At 41.2% G+C, this 21,687-nt stretch overlaps 2 protein-coding genes across 7 annotated transcripts in view; one reads left to right on the forward strand and one right to left on the reverse strand.

Moving 5' to 3' along the window:
- Positions 1 to 8,942, forward strand: part of GNB4 (G protein subunit beta 4) — a 56,680-nt gene extending 47,738 nt beyond the window's left edge. For all 4 annotated transcript variants that reach the window (XM_072996226.2, XM_078389631.1, XM_078389632.1 and 1 more), the window contains exons 6-10: positions 405 to 567; positions 1,529 to 1,595; positions 1,690 to 1,891; positions 2,549 to 2,765; positions 3,387 to 8,942. In XM_072996226.2, coding sequence (XP_072852327.1) covers positions 405 to 567; positions 1,529 to 1,595; positions 1,690 to 1,891; positions 2,549 to 2,765; positions 3,387 to 3,493 — 756 coding nt within the window. In that variant the 3' untranslated portion in view covers positions 3,494 to 8,942. The remainder of the gene's footprint in view (positions 1 to 404; positions 568 to 1,528; positions 1,596 to 1,689; positions 1,892 to 2,548; positions 2,766 to 3,386) is intronic.
- A 4,308-nt stretch (positions 8,943 to 13,250) lies between these two features.
- MFN1 (mitofusin 1) overlaps positions 13,251 to 21,687 on the reverse strand; it is a 40,556-nt gene continuing 32,119 nt past the window's right edge. For 2 of the 3 annotated variants that reach the window (XM_020799052.3, XM_020799051.3), the window contains exons 15-18: positions 19,458 to 19,613; positions 18,360 to 18,556; positions 16,728 to 16,862; positions 13,251 to 14,905 (exon numbers count right to left, since the gene is read on the reverse strand). In XM_020799052.3, the coding sequence (XP_020654711.3) occupies positions 14,836 to 14,905; positions 16,728 to 16,862; positions 18,360 to 18,556; positions 19,458 to 19,613 (558 nt within the window). In that variant the 3' untranslated portion in view covers positions 13,251 to 14,835. The remainder of the gene's footprint in view (positions 14,906 to 16,727; positions 16,863 to 18,359; positions 18,557 to 19,457; positions 19,614 to 21,687) is intronic. The other variant, XR_012085805.2, reaches the window with a different exon arrangement.

Consider the following 21,687-nt stretch of genomic DNA (forward strand, 5'->3'; position numbering starts at 1 on the left):
TAGAAATACTATTTTATTAACCAACAGGTCACAGGAGACTGTTGGGACAGGGAAAGAGATGCTAGAGGTTTTGGCAGTTAAAACAGAGCAGCAAAATGATGATGATTCTGTTTGAACAACATCTAATGTTTGCTGTTTTGAACACATGCTTCTGGCTGAAAACAACCTTTTGTTTTGCTTTATTCTAACATTGTTTACCATAATATAAAATCTTGAAATGCCTTCTAGAAAACAGGCTGTGAATTATGATTCTGTGATTAACTATCTTTCAGTATCATAACTAGACATCTGTGGTAATTCAGGCAATCATAGCTGAAACATCCATAGCAGTAGGGGGATATCTGACCCTACCAGAGGAGTTGACATTTCTCTCTTACATTATCTTTTCTTTTTTCTCTCTGAAGATGCATGCTATTCCTTTGAGATCTTCCTGGGTAATGACCTGTGCATATGCACCATCTGGCAATTACGTTGCCTGCGGTGGATTGGACAACATTTGCTCGATATACAATTTGAAGACAAGAGAAGGGAATGTACGAGTGAGCAGAGAGTTACCCGGCCATACTGGTCAGCTGCTTTCTTCTTTTTGCTTATTAAAATTGTTTCTGATAAATGGTGCCTTGTTTAGACTTATGTAATTCCCTAAGAGCTGGGAGGGGGTCATGCTGCAAAAAAGAATTGAATATATGCTCTAAGACACAATGATTGGAATAGATTCCATTTTGAATACTTGAATTTCTAGGCTTTGCTCTTTACATTTGATTTCCCCGCTCCCATTTTCTTTCAAGCATTGAGATTCTTGTTGAGTGCCACACAGCGATCTTCAGAGCTAGGTCGGAATCTGACTTTTCTATCCCTTTAGCCAAATTCCAGTGCTGTATTCTAAGGAAGAGTAAAATCAGATATAAGCCTGGCAAATTTTTTTGTGATTTACTAATGAGCATGAAGGCTTCTGACTCACAGTTGTTTAACAATAGGAACAAATGTCCCCACTTCTCACCACAGCAAAACCTAGACTGCTAAAACGAACATTTGGGAGGAACCCAAGAATAGATTTTTGATGAACGGACAATGAGTTTGGATTTGTTACTGAAAACAAATTCCAAGTTAAGCATGCATTCAGATCTTGCACCTGCATGTCGTCCTGCTCTGGCTGTAATAGATGGATCTGAAAGTTCGGATTGAAAACAACAACCGTTACTACTATCAGCATTACTACTCCCCATTTCAGCTCTAATCTATATGATATCCTGGCTGTAAAAAGTGGAATACATTTAAGCATATCTGTAGAAATGAGTACCATTTCAGCTCTTAAATTAACCCACCTGTTGGCCTTAAGTGCCAATGAAACCTTTTATTAATTCAGTGTTTTATGAATAAAAACTGTTTCTAGTTGCAGTTACATAATGCTTATGGTCCACATGAACTTACTTTAAAAAGGGAGTGTGATGGATTTTTTTAGACCTATTTGCATGTGTTTTTCACACCATAAATTTAGGAGGTGATTTTTTTCTTTTCTTACCCCTAGGGTACTTGTCCTGTTGTCGCTTTCTGGATGACAACCAAATAGTCACAAGCTCAGGAGACACTACCTGGTGAGTTTCTTGGACTTTCATGCTGAACATTGCTAAAGCTGACATGGCAAGATGTTTAATATGCTGCATTCAAATATGTTTCTTTTGTTTGCAGTGCACTGTGGGATATTGAGACTGGCCAACAGACTACTGCTTTTACTGGACACACTGGGGATGTAATGAGTCTTTCTTTAAGCCCAGACATGAGCACTTTCGTTTCAGGTGCCTGTGATGCATCCTCCAAGCTCTGGGATATTCGAGATGGGATGTGCAGGCAGTCTTTTACAGGGCACGTGTCTGACATCAATGCAGTGTGTGTAAGTGTCTTGCAGTGCTCATAAACAAAGGGAAGATAATAAATTTAAATAGCTGCTCTTACTTTCTTAATCCCAGATATGGATAGATGTTGATGGGTCCCCTGCAAGTATAGGACATAGAATATTGTTTGGCCAACTGTTGTAAGAGGAGCAATAAATAAATGAGGTAGTTCAGGTTGGTGGAAGTAAAGTCCCTTGCTGGCTTCACTAAGGATTTTTTGATTGAGAAGTGGAGTTAATGAAGCAAGAAAATGGGACCTACCTGTTATGAGTTTCTCTCTCTCTCTCTTAACAAGTAACTGAGTCTCAATAATTAAATGATAGGGGGAAAACACATTTTTGATTAGAACAGAGATCTGTATCTTCAGCTTTTAAAAACAAAGATTTGGTATGCTTTTAAAGTTGATGTTTAGAATAGTTTATAAATATTAAAAGGTTTCAGACACATTTGCCATCTAAAATGCCATTATAATCGGAAATCTTACATCTTTTGAAAAACATGCAAGTTGTTCTTACCCATCTTGGACTTGGCTAGTTTAGTCTGTGACTTACAATATAAATGAACAAATGAATAGATGACTTATTTCTGAGTCTGCCCTTTTTCTGCTTCCCTTTGTCTTGTTGAGTGGGATCCTTGTTTCTCCTTTCACTTACCAGTTCTTCCCCAACGGCCATGCTTTTGCCACTGGCTCTGATGATGCCACTTGTCGGCTCTTTGACCTGCGAGCTGATCAGGAGCTTATGATGTACTCTCATGACAACATCATCTGTGGAATCACATCAGTAGCTTTCTCAAAAAGTGGCCGTCTCTTGCTGGCAGGCTATGATGATTTCAACTGCAACGTTTGGGACACCCTGAAGGGGGAGCGTGCAGGTTGGTTGATGTGCATGCAGAGAGTCAGCTTTTCAAGGCTGACAGTAAGGAGACTCACCATCTCCCTCAAGCCAGAATCAGTAATCATGTGTATTACTTGGTTGTGAATCTTTACAAGTACCCTTAGCCAAGCTTCTGGGTTAAACTACCATTGTGAATTGGAGTAGGAAGTGAGGGAGATTGTGGGAAGTGACATGCTGCCCAAATATGATAGAAGTAACGTACACGTAGGTGTGTGTGTGTTTCTTTCTTTCTCTCACTTTCTGTATGATTGACTTTGATAATCATGCGGAAATAGAAATATAATAGATTACCAATCTCTTGAATGCACTATTTCATGAGATGTCAATCTCTGTTGAAAACCAATTTTTCCCTCTAAATTAAGAATGCTGTTCAAACGTATTCTGTTTTTCCCCTCTTGAAATGCTGTCGTTAAGAACTTTTTAAAAATTGAATTTCCAATGCAGATTTCTGGAACAAGGGAGATGCAGTCTTTATTCCAGACAGCATTTCGTGTGTGTGTGTTTATCTCTAATATCTCTAAAAAGTGAAACCTTTATTGAAAAAATACTCATTTCAGGGACCTGTTTGAACATTAAACACCTTTTTTTGTTCTGCCAGGTGTACTTGCTGGTCACGACAACCGAGTCAGCTGCTTAGGAGTTACTGATGATGGCATGGCAGTAGCTACAGGGTCTTGGGACAGTTTTCTCCGAATCTGGAATTAATCTGGCAGCCAAAACACAGACAGATAGACGTGCACACCTTCTCCACTGAGACCGGAGAGATCAATGCTGCAGCCTATTGCTGTGAAATAACACTTCTACCTTGTATTTGCAGGTGAAGTTTTTCTACTCACTGATTATTGCATAAATATGCTTCCTGTAAATGAAGTTTAAAAAAAAAAAACAGTCGAAGAAGTGGTGAGTGGGAGAAGTTTAAGTCATTTTTTTCTTCAAAGAAAAAAAAGGGGAGGGCAGCACAGGTGTTCATGGTGATCCGAAGCTTAAAAAAGCCAGTCCGCCTTAGGTTTGGTTTGGTGCATTGTCCTGAAGGGATTTCTGCTTGTCCCCCAGTCCTGCTAATTCTCTACCTTTTTGTACATAACTGAATACACATAGCAGCCAACCATGTAACATTTTGTCTGTAAGTAAAGAAATAATGTTTGCATTTTTTAAAGAAAACCGCATTTATATAACTTAGCATTTAACCCAAGACGTCTATCCTCCTCAGTCCTTCAGTGGATCAACTAGATTGCTGTTTTAAAATGTCTCCTTTTTTTTGGTTGGGGGGTGAATTTTCTGTAGATAAAGTGTGATGTTGATGAGCTGTTTGTGAATTTTATAACAGAAGGTGTTTGAATTATTGCTTGATCTGTTTCTGGTTTTTGTGTCTTTTTTTTAATGACTTCTTGTGACACCTAGGACAGATGACTCCTAGCGCCTTACCTAACTCAGTGACCTATTTATTCAAATATGGAGTTCATTCCCTCAGTGCCAGTAGTTTCTAGTTAGTCACATTGGGAACCAGGGCACCGTGCACCGCAGAATTAAATAGGTCAACAGATGCCCCCTTCAAAAAGAAGAACTTGGATTCTGTGGTATCTGGATTTTGAGCTTCCTTCTAGCAGCCCCTAATGTGACTTGGCTCAGCCTGTAAAAGGAGGGATGGGTGTTAATGGCTGGACAAATCATTAATAGATTATATTTATGAATGGATTGTTGTAAACAGGATGGTGTTAAGCTTCTTGTGATATCATTGGCCATTTCTGTCTGATGTCAGACTGACTGCAAAGCTACTTGAGACTTCTTACATGTGGGGCATAGTGTTTTCAGTGCATCTCCTTTTATGTGTATTACAGTTATCCTGCTTATGCAGAGGTTAACACATTTCAGGTAGGAAATGCCTCCCTGGAATACATGACTGCACAGGTAGAGACATTTTAAATGAGGACTGCACTGAAATGTGCCATTCTTCCACCATATGGTTTTGGTGGACTGTAGTGTATTCCACATGAGTGTTTGGATTGACTTTTGAAACATTCTGTGTGATTGCACCACAATCAGTAGCAAAGAAAATGTGAAAATGTTGAAGGTTCATTATAACACTGCCAAAATGTGTGCTGGGTTTATTCAGACATTCCATTGCAGAACAGAGTTGCCTTTGTGTATGTGTGTGTGTGTGTGTCCATGCCAGAGATCCCGTGTCATACGGTAGTGTTAATTAAGAAATTTGCCATCCTATTTCTTCATCTCTCACTAGAATGTTGCAGCCCAATTTTAAGATGCTGATACATTAATAACTGTAATCTCTGCCTTTTATTGGGAAGCATGACAATGTAGAAAAACATCAGAGTGAACCAGCTTAAATTTTGGGGTGAGATGAGATTAATCTAGTGACAATTTATAAGAACTGTTCTAGTCACAGAAATATGACAAAAGTAAATAGAAACAGATTGATCTCTTTTTAAATTAACCATTGGAATCAGTTTTTTATTCTGGTGGAAATGCTCTTGTGTTTGTAAGCAATTATTACACGAATCTCACTTTTATTGAAGCATTTGTGGATGAGCATGGGATTCAGTCCTATGATGTTTTCTCTCTATGTCCATCGAAGATGAAAATTAAGTGTACTGTTAAATGTCCCCTTCTCATTGTGTAAGAAAAGAGAGGAGCTGTTACAGTAACCTTGTTCTTTTAGCAAGCAGCAGTGGTTGTCAACAAATTAACAAATATAAATTGGTGAACCATTTGTTTTGTCAGTTTTAGGGCAGATTTTATCCTTAATTTCAGTCTTTCTCCCTTTTTTGTGTTTATAGCAGTAAAATTACCAGTTCCTGTGCTGAACACAGTAGACTTGGGAGGGAAAAAACCAGCATTTTGTTAAAGATTTTGCTTAAAAAGTTATGTTCTGGAGAAATGGGAGAACATTTGTACAACTAACTCTATAAATTCATAACAGTGGCTAAAATCCTGTTTCGTGGCATAAACCAAATTGTAGCTTCTGGTCTGTTCTGCCCTGGTCAATGAAGTTTCATGCTGCAGTTCTTGGGCATCCCCTGAGACTTGCAACAGGGATGGCGCATTCACCAGGGTAGAACGGTCTTATGCCAAGTAACAGGATTGGGCAGTATTTTCTGACTTTTGTTATGGATTTTTCTGTTCCAAGTCCAGTATTGATGTTATCAAGATGAGGCAATACTTTAGGATTTGCTGATCATCATCATGATCGTTCTGAATTCTGTGAAGCGCTTGACGCCCTGCCCCCAATCTCCTCCTTAGTCGTCTTTATCATTATCCCCCCCATCTTTGGCTGGCTTTTAAGAATGTCGTATGATGAGGATAAGAATGGCAAGGGCAAGAAGAGAACTTTTAAATTAAGAGTAGATGGTTTGTGAAGCCACTGCAGGACCTATTTGTGAATCTGGCAGACAGTGTATAGTCTTGATGGGCTTGTGAAAACCACCCTTCATGCATTGTGCTGGTTCAAAAATAATGATCTGCACCACTGGCTAACAGGGTAAGCACCTGTGAAAATTCTGAGCATACTAGATCATTCGTATAGCTTGCCTACAGCTAAGGCTGTAAGTTACGGCTAGATTTCTAGCTTGTCCTGTCTCATTGAAATATTCTTCTAAGTGTGAGGACAGGCTGATTCACTGACCAGTTTTCCTCTATATGGATTTATGTTAAATTGTCAGAAAGGTCATTGCTACAGCATACAAGGTTACTCTAAACATCACTTTCTTACGTTGGTTCAAGTAGTTGAGATGGTATTGCCAGATTTTTCATTTGAGGAGAGCCAGCTAATTCTGGACCCTGGAAACACATTCCTCACTCACAGCATCCTACAATATTTTTCTTTTTGTGTTTTTGCTATTCTTGGTATTACCACATGGGAACTGATGTCTCTGTGATGGATTTTCTGCCCAACAGCCATATTGTCAGTATAAGTTTCTATATGTGTTTACCCACCACCAGCTGCCAACAATATGTAGCCGGAATGAGGAACCTTTTAAAATGGATCCTTCGTGAGTTCCATAAATCTCTGTGAGATGGTGCCAACTTAAGTGTTGAGTTGTACTAGATGATGGGTGGCAAGGGAAGATTGTCTGAGTGATTGCCAATAACTGTGCTCAACTTATCCTGCATTAAATCATATCCCAGTTGATTTATATGATTAGTGGGGCTTTATAATAGTGGTATTAACTGGCTTGGTTGATGAGAAATAGGAAGCTGTACCTTGATAATATCTCCAAGTTGCAAGGGTGCTAGTTCTGTAATACCTTTCTAAAATGAAGCTGAGAATTCATTGGGCTGAGTGACCATTTGAAGAGAATCATGAAATGGTGCTAATGGTTCTCTTTTTGTTCTGATTATTTGGAAAAAATGTTGCAGATATCCTGTTGGCGGTTTACATACGCATATACAGTACTAGATTGTGTAACTCACATTTGTAAATTTCTGCTAAGAAGACACTACTTGCATAACTGGGCAGATACTTTGTAATGGGACCAGCACCTCAGTAGTTTATTGTGGGTTATGCAGTTTCACATACATAAACTACCGATGGGATTCTGGCCAATGTGTTTTAAAACATGAAAACATCCTAGGCTAGGAGTTTGAACAGCTGTTTTGCCAGGAAAGATCTGTGATTAGTAAAGCATCTTTTCTGAAACATTTAACACATGTGTAAAATGAAAATAACTTTCATGCTGGTTTTTTGTTTTAGTAACTTGTTCCACAGCAAAGGTCAGTAGTCAAAAATTCTGTGTTTCCCCTTTCTTCATCCTCCCGTGTCAGATTTTGTTGTTGTGTAAATGTGAATATGACTAGGTAATTGGTTGTTGGCTTCAAATACCCAGTGTATTGAAGTGCCTGGCAGTAGCGTATCTAGTAGAAGTTACAAAGTTGGGTTTGATGGTGCCAAAAACAGAAAGAGGGAGAGAGAGAGAGAGAGAGAATGGACAACCAGGTAGTAGGCAGTCCCACCAGGATGGCTCTTAATTGCATAACAAGCACCTGGCCTTAGAGGCATCACATCACAGAGCAAGTTGTACCATGCCACACAACACCTTCCACTCCTCTGTGGTTGCAGTAGGGCTTGCTCTGTGATCAGTCCGGGGAGAAACCTGTTCCCTTGTGGGTAGAATCCAAAGCCCTGTGTGCCTCCTACGGCTTTTCGTGACAGTTTCCTTCGATTCCCAGTATTCACTATAGCTCCTTTTGCCTCCCAGGAATGTTCCTCTGAAAGTGCTCAGCTCTTGGATGGCTGTAAATGGGGAGCCTGCCCTCCAGGAATGTGTGGAAAAATCCTAAGCACATGTACAAAGCTCTTGGAGCTGAGCCATTATTTAGAAATGCCACATGGCCCTTTCTTAGAAATTAGGGTCTCTGGGTCCCCTTCCTCTTACCTTAAAGTGGTACTCGTGCTGCCCAAAACAACTTCTTCCACATTTGAGGCACTGCAAGTCTTTTTTTTAAAAGTCAATTACTGATTGTGTAAAATACATGCAAGACTGTTAAATGCTCAGTGATGTTATGGTGAGTCTGTGAACAGTGTTACTAATGATGTATAGAAATGATAAGAGTTTTAAAAATGTGCCTGACCTTCCTTGTGCCACACAATGTTTGGTTTAGACTAACATGGACACCATAGAAATTTTCAAGCCTTTGTTTTTACAACACAATGGTGCTCTCTTTGTTTCATCCTTGCTGCGATATATCGCTATGTATGTATACTTGCATCATTACCCAAAGGAAATACGTTAAATTCTTTTTAGAATCGTCTTTTTAATTTTGCTTTAACTAATGACTTATCTCAACCTCTCACATCCAAGATGTATGTGTGGCTTTTTTTTTAACTTCACTTGTTGCCAGCTTGAGGACAACCTTCCAAAACATTTCTAGGTACCAAGTGATTCTTTTGGATCGTGTATTCAAAAAGTCCTATCCTTTTATTTAACCTAATTAAACACAAAGAACCCAGGGACTTGCGTCATTTTGTTCTTTAACAGTGCTGTTGTTATAAAGCCTTCCCTGTGGAAAAAAATCACTTGCTATGAATTGTTTATAGTTTTTTTCCCCTCCATAATGATTTCTTTGTATTTGTACAGTGGCTCAGTGAAAAATGTTGCCTGACTTGACATTGTAACCAATAAACTGCTTTTAACTATGATTTCCTGGTTATGGTGGTTTATTCCCTCATTTAAGCTTTTTAAGAGAGGTGGCATACTATGGGACATAGTAAACATTCCCATGTACAAAAAGGTGGGGGTTAAATTCTACTTTTCTATTTGTCAAAGTCAGATAAATTTCATGGATAATATCATTGCATTCTGACAGGAAATAAAGAAGAAAGTTAAGATATCAATGAAAAAAAAAGAAAAATGACACTTGACTGTTTAGAGGTAAAGGTAAACGTTCCCCTTGACATTTAGTCCAGTCGTGTCTGACTCTAGGATGCGTTGCTCATCCCCGTTTCCAACCTATAGAGCCAGCGTTTGTCTGTAGACAGTTTCCGTGGCCAGCACAACTAGACACGGAACGCTGTGACCTTCCCACCGAGGTGGTACCTATTTATCTACTCACATTTTTACATGCTTTAGAACTGCTAGATTGGCAGGAGCTAGGACAAGCAACGGGAGCTCACTCCGTTGTGTGGATTCGATCTTACAATGGCTGGTCTTCCAACCTTGCAGCACAGAGGCTTCTGCGGTTTAACCCCCCAGCACCACCACGTCCATTTTTTTGTATACTCTTTATACATACATCTGCGAGACAGGGGGTGAGAGAAAGGAGTCTTTTGCTGGAGTGCCGTCCCTTCCACAAACTATGGAAAGGTAACTCCTGAGCTTGCCAACTCCAGCTCCCTGCCGAAGAGAACAATTGGGCACTGACACCCAGGACGTGGGAGAGGGAATTGCACCGGTCAATGGTAGCCATTCAAACCACAGAAGATTTGGCAGGAAAGGAGAGAAAAATGAGGGTGGGGATTGAGGTGGGGACAGCAGAAATAAAAAGGGGAGAAAGTCAGTTGCCACCAGGTTGGGAGTGGGTATGGCTAAAAGACCCATGGACAGGAGAAGGGGAACGCCTGCGAAAACCTAAAGAGGAGGATGACTATTGTCACAGGAGAGAGATTCCCCCAGACCGTCTTATTGGGGTGAGGCCGAAGCCCGGGAGTGGCGGAGGAAATTGAAGGAAGAGAAGGAGAAAGTAGAAAGGGAGAAGCAAGAAAGATTAGCATGGAGAGTAGAGGAGATGAGGAGGTGAAGTTCTCAGGAGGACCCTGGATGACCTCTCAAACAAGAGAAGCTGGGTGGTCCGATCCAAAAGAAAGAAGCTGCAGCAACAGGTTAGCCAGGTCCCTGGAATACTAATGAAATTAACCGCTTCCTGAATGACGCTTGGGTCCCCTTGTCAGACCCGTTGGTGACAGGAGAAAAGTTATGGAATAATTACTTGGACACTGGTTTCCTGTTAAATACTCCAATAAACCTCTTCCCGTTTCAAGGTTGAAAAAGCCTCCTGATTTTGTTGTGGAGACAAGAGACTTAAAGTCGGAACCCTCACAATATCCTAATCGGGATAAATTTGATTTAAATCATGATTTAATTGTTTTTTTTTTTTTTTGAATTATTTAAACCTGATTTTTAAACAATTGATTTATTTCACTCCTGATCCTAAGGGCATACTCTGGTTAGTTATCACAATGTTTTGTTTGGGATCAGATGCCAGAAGGCAAAGCTCATCAAGAACTTAGCTACTTACTTATTGTGGACTGATTACCCGTTGTCAGAGCAAAATTAAAAACAAAAAGCAAATATATCGCTGTACATAAACATAGTAGAAATAATTCTCCACTTCTACACCAAAAGAAAATCATTTGCACATGTATTTCAATTCAAAAGGTTCCTCACAGAAATAAGGCCTACAAGATTCAGACAGTGGCTTCTGTGTGTTCTGGGCCATCAAGTCAGAAATGACTTACCGTAACAACAACCCTAACAAGGCTTTCAAGGCGAGACATTTAAGGAGTGATTTTACTAGTTCCATTCCCCCAGTGAGTTTCCACGGCCAAATGGAGATTCAAACCCTGCTCTTTAGAATCCTAGTCTGTCACTCTTTATCTACTACACCACACTGGGAAATTAGAAAGTGGCATAAGCAAAGACGGGAAAGGTACCAAAAGTGGGCAGATCCACCTAGAGATGTAGCAGAGCAAGTACAACTGAGACACTATTGGGCTGAGACAATCAATCATTTACAAGAAAAAAATGGAAGCAATAGCAGTTGAGTCTACTGCTGAAACAACTTTTAGACTTAGGAATAAAGAATTAAACAGCAATTTAAAAATTAATAGATTCAAAGGAAGCCTTGCAACTATGAGTAAAGATCCTGCAAGTCAGAAGTCACTAGGATAATCTCTTCCTATATGGCCTGGGCGAAGCTTCAGAAGGGACTGATTTAATTATATTTCTCTCGAAGTGGATTAATTCAACTTTATTCAAAATGACTAGAAGACCTAGCAGAAACTCAGAGCACTAAAGCTCAAAACACCTCTAGCAGGAAAAAAACTGGTGAGATTATATATTTCATGCAAGTCCATTACAAAGCATATTCAGAAGGCAGAAAAAACTTTTAATGTACTGTATGCAGATAATAATAGATCTGTACCCCAAGAAGTTGCAAACAAAAATCTTTTGCCCTTACACAAGTTACCTTGATAAAATTAGAATGAAATACCCCTGAGGTGATCTAGTTAATCTAACTAATCTTTTTTAATTGTATCAGAGTGTTGCACAGTTTAATATTATGGATGCATATGAAATATAGGTAAAATTAAAAACAAATCAAAATGTTAATTAGATTATTTTTACCAGACGCAGGCTACTTAATGTTATCTCAGCTGTTTACTAGATCTTTTGTACACGTGGAAAAAGAACAACTGAACTTCAGAATATGAAACTTTGCTTTTTCTTACTAGGCCTGAAAACTGATATAGTCAGCACTACTCTACAGAACTTTACTGAGTGGGTGCTCACTACACTAGCCCAAAGATGAATTAATACTTCAATAATGCTAGTATTAAAGAAAAAATAAGAAAAAATACAAAACCAGCCATTTTTTAAGTGGATGCAATTAAACCATAGTGCAGTAAGTCTTCTCTAGACGCCCACACCTACATCAGCTTGCCTTATTCTACAAGCTTTATTCATCTAAATCACATCTGTGTTTTATACTGTATGCATAAAAATACTTTCAAATTACTGAAAAGTACTAAATAAGTACAAAACATCCGACCTTGACATTTCTATTGCTTGTGAGTAAATGGAAATGCTGTTATCTGGGTAGCAAGAACCTCACGAGTAATGCCCAATGGGTAGGTAGCAGCAGGAAAGTTTGAAGAAATACAGAGATAACTTTAGAGGAGGGAAAACCATAAGGAGAGAAATCCACACCGCCATGTTGTTACAGGTCTCGCTTTTATATGCCACTATCACATCCATTCTTCAAATCCTGCATAGTCAAAATCTCTACACTTGGGGGAGATACCAACGTGCTCCGAGAACCCTTGAGGTTTGCAGTAGTACAAATGTGCTGTAAACCTATAAAGAGTTTGCCTGGATGAAATGTAAGAGATGACTTGAGCATTTGATCGACTGTGGACAATTGAGGACACTCCACTATGAAAGGAAAGCTAAGTTTGTTACGTTAAGCAATACATTGATCATTTTAAAAAGAAGAATGTTATTCTCATGGAGTAATGAGGCTTTAAACTCCCACTTGACCTGACATCAGGCAGTAAAGCCTCACCAGACTGTTCTACCCTAAGTCACATCTTCATAGTACTTGCTACATAGTAACAAGCAAACAAAATGGAACTATGTGTATGACGGCAGCACAGGTGTCCCCAACCCCTGGTCTGTGGCCATGGCAGGACTGGGCTGCAAAGACAGACACCCCCACCCCGCATGCACTCCCCCCGCATGGCCTGTCACTTGCAGACACGGGTGCCCCTCCCCTCCACGACCTTGTCCTGCCGCTTCCCTCTGTGCATGCGCCCATGAGCACACCCCACCCGCAAGCATGGGGAGTGCCCTGCCCCACATGAATGGATCCCACCCACCCCCCAACTGGTCTGTGACTCAGAAAAGGTTGGGGACCACTGCAGTAGCAGATTCTGAATGACTTTGGAAAGCCTATGAAAGTAGCTTTTGCCAAGGAAAGAGCAAGTATTCAGCATGTGGATTATTCATCAAGCTCTATAAACAGCTTGATTTGTTCAGATCTACCACTGCGACTTTCATACTGTTCCTTCTGTGACTTTGCTACACATTTCATCAAATTTCAGAACTTGAACAGCCATCTTTATAATTTCATTCCCCCACCCCATGTGGAAACCATTATAATAAACATGTCATGTTTACCAGAGCAAAAGTACAAGAAATCACCTTGTTTGCTGCTGAAAAAGAAACAAAGGTAGAAACTCAGCAATTGTTTTATTAGCCCTTTGTTACACCAGTTACCTTATCATCAAGTGCCACCACAAGAGTGTATTTTTGTTTTTACAACTTGCGCTACTTTTCCATTTTGGTTGAAAGACATGCATATCTGTTATCTTCCCCAACAAAACACATTTTGTAAAGCAATTCATAAAATAACACATTACTTTGGGGGTGGGGAACATACGGGCTTTACAGGATTAGGCAGTAACTCCCATCAGCCCTGGGCAGTATATCCAGTGCGGTACTAGGATGGGGGATGTGACAGTCATCCGTGATGTGTGCACAATAGAGGGGCATGAGTAATTGACACTTCTACTTCATTTTAGTAGAGCGCCCTGGGAAAATGCCAGTGCAAGGAAAAAGTGTCCCAAGAACAATGGCTAAATGCCAGGATAGTCCTTGATTATCCAGGTTGTTAATACTGGGAGCTTATCCATCACCACCATCATGGAAAGAACCAGTGGGAGCAATAAAGACTGCCCTGTTTATGCATTTCCCCCATTGCTGATCCACTCAATTCATATTTTGTGATAGTTCCTAAAGTGCACTGCTAACTACTCTATCGGGTGCTTAAACTTTGGGCTCATTTCAATATCATGGGAGGGAGAGGGAGACACCTGGGGCTGGGTTCTCATATTGTCACATGAAATATCTGCCAGCCTGGAAGGTCTTCAGAAATGTCTCACTAGTAGGTCTCTAGCTTAGAAGCACTTGGGACGGATGATGCAGATGGATTTTGGACATCTAGGAGCCTCGAAAAAACATCATTAACAGGCCAAGGTTAGAAGACCGGTGCAGCTAGATCGACTACTGCAGAGAATTCCATACTGTTAAACATACCACAAATCTTATTTAAGCCATCACACCTTCCCTGATCTTTCAAGACAAGATGATGGAAAAAGAATGCAGGTACCTACTTCCCAAGAACAGTTGAGTGAAATATGCCTCTCTTTGCTAAACAATGTGCTTCCTCCTAATTGAGAACGTTTCTATGCAAGTGATATTAAAGCTTTAAATATGCAGTACAAAATATAAAAATCTCATTGCCTCTCAATCAGATGAGAATTCTGGATTTGCACGTTATGCCCAGCCAAGCTGATTGTCTACTGCATTCAGATTCCATAATACAATTTGTTATCACTCTATATTTTAACCTTGGTAACAGAATTTTGGTAAAGGTCAGCAACCTACATTCCCACAGAGAATTCCGTCTTTGACACAGGATCCCAGGGTGGACACAGCCTCTAGTCTCTTTCTGGATGCCAGAAAGAGGGGGTTGAGATTCTTGAGGTAAACACTAATGCAAAATACTTCTTGCTTCTTGTTTGCTGGTTTATTATTCCTTTTACATCTCCAAAGAAACTTCATATTTAAGTTGCAAAATGGTTCATTAGGGATAAATACTGTCTCCTCTCAGGCACAATTCATAACCCAAGCACAAAAAGAGCCAGGCAACACTGGGCAGGTACAATACAGGGGGCTTAAAAAATTCATTTGACCTGGATGTGTGCGAAATCTTTTCAATTGCACCCAGAGCATTAGAAAACCATTGACAGCGTCTCATTTCTTCTTTTGGAGAAAATCCTTTGTAAAGCAGTCAAATTCATTTTCAAGGTGAACTGCTTTTTTTCTGTGAAACAGAAAGGGGGAAAATTAATCAGCTTCCAGCCAGATCCATTACATCCTTCCAAATTCACAAATAATTTCTGGCAACAAAGGGAAACAAATGGGTTATGACCCATGGTGGTCACTCCACTGACGGGAGGTGTTTGATAGAGGAAAGCGGGGGGGGGGGAGAAACTTCCAGTTTTCCGCCCTTCCCACTAAAAGTCTTCATTCAGGCAAATTTGATCTGGAGGACTACCAGAGAGACAATACAAAGTGATTTGTACCTGCATTAACACCGTCACAGTCTGCTACACCGAATTTGATGGACATGCTATATACCCCACACAACTGCCAAAAAAGTGCGTATGGTGGAACAGGCAATTTTCCTTTTTTCAAATATCTTTATTCCACCCTTTTGCAACACAGCAGGGCAGCTCAAGAAATTCAGTCATTTCATACAAATGAAGCACTTTCGGTTGTGATGTTTGCGAAAGGTGCTTAACTTGTCCATGAGCCCTGAGGTGAGAAGTTTTGCTTCAACTGCTGCCAGGAAACATGCAGATGTGAAGGCTTGTCACACCATAGGTGTTGATTTCTACATTGCGCTTGTGCTATCTGGGGAGTATAATCTTTAGGCTACACTTTTTTTAAGAACACAGAAATGGGAGTTGGAATCTTGTCTGGTGGATTCCATAACTGTTGCATTCAAAGTTCATGATTTCCCAGTGGAATTTATAATTTAGGCAACAGCAATGTAATAGCAGTGAAGGAAAAAGGCTGGGGCTAAATAAAAAAAAAAAAACACCAACCACAGCTGTTAACACTTATGGTTTTTGTTCATTTATCGGTACAGATGCCATGGACTAAAGAAGACTCCCTTCCAAATAAACATGGCAAAAACAAGTTTTGCAAATAATGTGCGGAGCTGATTTTGTAGGCTTCAAAAGCATTGACTGGTACGCAACACGACAGCCACAATTCTGACTGGCAGGTCTGTCTTGCCTACATTACGTTCCTCCCCACCCCATCACCTGTTCAGTTCTAAATCAACGTTTAAAGTATTGGGCTTTAATCCACTGGAAGAACATCTGCAACCATGATCAACCTGTGTACAGTTTCAGATCATTAACCAAAGCCTCTTTCCTTGTCTTTTTCTTCAATAGTATATAAGTGACATCTCCAGGAGTGGACTTTCTTTGCCATGGTATCCCAGCTATGCAGTGCCCTCTGCACTCCAGAGATTGGACTGGCACTTACCCTATTATCCCTATCAACAACATTCCAACTTATGGCAACGTTTGCTGGAGTTTGCTGCGTATAGTTAGAAGTGGTTTACCATTCGTTTCTTGGGGCATCCCAGGACTGTGCAGCTTGCCCAAGGCCACACAGGCTGGCTCTTTTACAGGGAAAAAAAAGGAGTGGAAAAATTAACAACCCCCCCCCAACTACTGGCTCCATAGCCAGATAACTCACTCAGCTATCCAGCCAGCAGTCCCATTTTTATTTACCCAAACATTTTAATATTTCCTAATCTCATTTCAAGATTTAATCTGCATCTTTTATATCTAATCTGTATTTTATTAAATCGCTCATATTCTGATGGTTTCATATACCACCAGAAAATCTACTTCGATGGATGATGGCACATTCAGGTCTAAAATACAATTTAGAGTAGAATAAAAAGGGACCCTCTAAACCAGCCAGAGTAAAACATATCCTTTCAAGTTCAATGAACAGACAGCCATGATTTTATGGAGCTCTCTGTGCTGTGTGTCACTAGACAGCCATTGATGACAGAAGGTCATTGCAAAACCAGCCCTCCTGCCCCCCACATGGCTATTTACCGTAGATGCTTTGAGTGGGTCTGGATTTTTTCTAGCTGAGCAATTTCTTTGGACAATCTTGCAATCTCTTTCTCTAGGTTTCGCTCCGTGATATCAACTTGCTGGCACAGGCGAGCAAATGTGGTGGCCATTTCTCTGTAACAGAAAGGAACAAAGCTGAATCCCTCGGCTCGTTCCCTTTCGGAAGCTTCCAAAAAAAGAAATCTGTGGCAAAAACACAAAGCATCCCACTGCAGCCCTGTATGCACGTCTGTGCTCCATCTGAAGACCCACCAGGGCCCAAGAATACAACTGCTTCAGCCCTTCTTCAGTGTCCTAATGCAAGGTCTCTGTGATAGCACTGGAGAATTTTCCTGTCACTAAAAGCAAATCCTGATTTTCCCATTCTCTTTGAAACTGTGTTTTTTTTTTAAAAAAAAAAATCCAAGACCCGAACCATAGAAAGAGAACCCTTTACACAATGAACAGGATAACAGAGCATCTTCTGCAATATTCATTCTCATCTCAGAATCCAGCTTTCCTGGGTACAGAATTCTAAAAATAGAGACCATAGTTAAATGTATATAAAAACCTGCTGGGTATAGTAAATATAGTAAATGCCAGTCATGGGTGTCAGGGGAGAAGTAAGGAGGAGAGTTTGCCTCCCATCCTGAAATCCTAAATTTAACAATTATTTTAAAGAGGTTCATTACATGCACAGGTAGCAATAAGATGTCAGCAAAACTGGACACATGCAAAGTTGCTGAAATCCAATAGTAAGTTGCAACTAGAGTAGTCCCATTGACTCAGTGGGAATTTGGTGAGTCAACTCCTCCATAAGTTCAACTGATTCAAAGGGCCTACTAGTTGTGATTTACTATGTCAATATTTCTCCTATTATTCCTCCTAAGGGATTCCTTCCCATCTTTCGCAATAATACAAGCATCTTTGTGTATTTCTGAACATAGGTACACAATACTTGAATATAGATACCCACAATATTAACCAGTGTCAAGATCCTCAAGGTGAGGAAGATGATAGCTAAGTAGGCAATCTCTTTCCCTATTTGCACCTAAGGACCCACCGCTGTAGAAGCTGTTTAGCTACAGTTGTATGGTACAAAATTAAGGCAGGTAGAATACGTGATTTTATTATTTTAATCTGCCGGAAACTAAAGATGGATGTCTGCTAATGGGTAAGGGTGGATTGTTATAAACCAAGGGGGTGGGTGGGGAGAAAGGTCTTGGAAATTATAGGGGTGGGGTGTCAGAAATCCTGTTTGGAATGTCTCATTGTCTCGATAGAGCTCCTGCTATGAACAGACTCCCTATGAGAGAATTATAGACTTGTGTTATACACATAACTGACAAGATCTCTTTGAAAGAGAATTTGCTTTGCAGCCTCTGAAGATTTCCCCTCCTTACAGTTGTAAGGGGGGAAAAAACCCTGCCACAATGTCAAATTCTGATAAGGATGCCTGGAGAGTCAAGCACACGATCTTGGGTGTCTGAGAAGAGGCAGGAAATACTCACAGGTCCTTCAATGATGTAAGCAAAATCCTTGCCCCTTTAAGAACAAGGACCGAGCAATATCTGCAAAAAGAACTTTACCCTCTGGGACAAAAGCTCATGTTACAGAACAGAGAAGACGTACTGTTGCACCTGATGACTGCAGTTTGCACTGGTAAAGCTGACAATCATTTGCAGCTTCTCTGTAGCATAATTTACAAATTGCTGCTTGAAGGCTCGCTCTTTGGCTTTGGTTGTCCAAGTGAGCCTCTCATAGAGATAGAGTAGCCCATACATGCTCAAGGAAAGGGAGATGACCTTCCAGCCGACCGTCCTCCAAACCTAGAAGAGAACCACTAGATTACAACTTAAGCAGATGCTATTAAACAGATGGATCAGGCAAGTGAAAATCAGTTGGAAAGCATTTGTTAGAGGCAAGGAACTTCAAACTGCCTCTTGCCTGGATGTGCCGCAACTACACTCTCTAGGGAGGTCCACTGTGCTCATGTGGTTAGATAGTTAGATAGAAAGGGTCAAAGGTTTTCTGTAACAGCTCCAAGGCTGTGTGCGTGCCAAGTCACACTACAGTAGACCCATTGGATCAGTGTGAGCCCATCTGAATCAATGCAATTTACCGATTTAGTGAGCCCATCTGAATCAATGCAATTCACAGAGGAATTGACTCACCAGATCCCCAGCACTGTAGTGCAACTAGCTAAACTAAGCAACAGGACCATTGCTTAGGGATGGTGGATGGTATATGGATACGTTATTCTTCTCCGATCTGCTTCCAGATTAAAAAGCTCTTGGCCGTTCCCACCATAAAGTGAACATGATGCATCAACGTAAGGGACAGATGTATTTCTAAACCAAAACTTTGCTTATTAAAAGCAGTGACCCTGTTCTCAAGAGTTGTAGTCATGGATAAAAAGCCTTTAAATTGGGGAACAAGAACTGTCAGTCCAGCAGAATGGTACATCTGAACATTAGACATGCTGGAATTTGCAGCACTATAGCTAGGCGAGTTAGCTCTGACCACACGACATGAAGTGTAGTGTGAAAAATACTGCAGGCAAAGACTTCAGGGCAGGACACGGACCCTAAAAACATGGGTCAGGAAAAGTATCAAAGGGCAGGGGCAGGTGCAATGCTGAGCAGCATCCATCACTAGATGCTTCTCATCCTTAGGCAAATATTCTTCTTTAGGATTTCCCACCAAGGCAGAAGTCATCATAGTACTAACCAGCCCACCAACAATGATGACCGTCATGGATGTCCGGGATGTCAACGACGCCAGATTGGTGACCAAGGAGACCATGAGCTCCTCCTGGGATGCCCTCTCTGGTGGCAGAGCTGGAGCAGTGGCGACACAAGGGGTGGAGGCCAGAGACCGAGGGATCTAGAAGGGAAGAGTGCAAGCTCTAGAGAAGGCTGACCACCTGGGTTTAAAAGAAAGTTGCCATATTCATGTGTTTATGAGCTCAAAGCAGAATCTAGATGAACGGAGCTACTTAAAGAGCAGGGATGCAGTCAAAAAGTGCACAAGAGAACATTCTTGAAGGATTTCCAAGTTGTTTGGGGGGAAAGATCACACTTGAGGAAAATAGATTTCTTGCAACAGACAGCTGACATTCTGCCTCACTGCATTTTGTCCACTGTTGCCATTTTTAATCTATTCTATTTCATTGACCAGAGACCTGTCCAGCCCAACAGTCCAAGGTAAGTAAATACCCATAGGTTAAATATTTGTATTACATGGCATTTATAGCTTCCATTTTACCTACACCCTGCCTTTCTTTCAAGAAAGGGAACCATGTTTGCCAGTTCTGGAAGATGCATAAGCTTGTGTTCTAGTGCTCCTGAACATGGCATTTTACTAGCTTACAATACATTTTCTGATTTTGCTAGGCATGGGCAAAATAAGGAACTCAGCAGCTCCAGCTGTGAAACTGATTCAGCAAGATTTCAGCTGGTGCTACCCACAACCCTTTCAAGCCTCAAGGGTTTTACATTTGCTTTATAGAATGGTCTTGGAAAAAAATGAATTCTATACTTGATATGACATAATGGCTAGCATAGTGAATCACATCTAGAGTAGGCCCATTTGAATCAATACAACTTACAGAGGAGTTGATCCCAATGGTGTCAATGAGCCTACTCTAGTGCAACTTACTATGCTAAGCAACAGGATTTCAATCACTACATTTTTCACAGGACCATGAGAGGTGAGAAAAAAATGTCTAGGAATGTGTTCACCAAGTAACATAGCTTAAATCCTATAATGCTGACAGACTGAAAGTTGCTGCCATCATTGTTATGCTGGATTGCACAAGTATAAGTTTGTGCAAGCAGATGAATACATGACATGCTGGAGCTGCGCAATGCTGCTTGCAGACAAATGCTGTTGCGCTAGGATTGTGGAGTTCTTCTTCGTGGCCTCTGTGAATGCACACTAATGGGTTAAATCTGCACTTGTGCAGAGGCCTCGGAATATTCTAGAGCTTAAAGTAACACTTTTGGCTCCGCCCCCCCAGGACCTCATGGTCCGCCCGCCCTAACAGTTACCTCAGTTCCATTTTTTCCGCTGCTGCAGTTAGGTCTCCTGGCTAGAGCTCCGTGAAATTATTGGAAATTCCTGGAAAATATTTGGCTCCTGTTCGATTCTTCATTAAGGAAAGTACAAAGACTTTATTATTTAGGAGGGGAGGTGTGCGTTTTGGCCCTTTGCGAGGGTTTTCCCTCTTTCCACCTCCCTTCCCCCCCTTCCCCCCCCCCTTGGACTGTTCCCAGGCCTCCAAGGCTTCCTCATCTCCCAGGGTTATTTTTAAAGCTGCATTGCCTTGGAGAGTCGCACAAAAATCTTTGTGTATGCATTGAAGCGGCCTCTGCGTCCGCAGAACCCGACCCTTTACCTCATATATAACCTAGGGAAAAGAGTAAAGCCTCTAAAACTAAGGCCAAACCCTTAGTTTTATAACCACCGACCCCTCATTCTTCGGCTATTCCTAGCCTGCCACCACAGGCTTCCCCGTCCTTGCCTGTCCTCACTCCTCAGTCTCCTGTTGAGTTTCTTTCCTAGGGCTCTTCGCCTCCATCTTCACCGCCATCGTCGGTCCGGCTTCCTCCTACTCTGGAATTATCCCTGCAACATCATCTCCGAAAAACAAGAAGGTGAAAGCGAAGCATTTGGCGCCATCTTTAGAGATTCCCGGTCTCCGAGCCACTCGGGACCGAAGGTCTCACCCCACGGGGCTCGACATCTTCGCCCCAATAAAGCGAAGAAGCATGCGCCTAAAGAGGACTTGCGAAAAACAAGAAGGCGAAAACGAAGCATTTGGCGCCATCTTTTAGAGATTCCCGGTCTCCGAGCCACTCGGGACCGAAGATCTCACCCCACGGGGCTCGACATCTTCGCCCCAATGAAGCTAAAGAGCATGCGCCTAAAGAGGACTTGCAACCGCTCAAGCTCTCTA

Source organism: Pogona vitticeps, chromosome 3 (assembly GCF_051106095.1).
Source record: "Pogona vitticeps strain Pit_001003342236 chromosome 3, PviZW2.1, whole genome shotgun sequence".
Taxonomy (NCBI): Eukaryota; Metazoa; Chordata; class Lepidosauria; order Squamata; family Agamidae; genus Pogona; species Pogona vitticeps.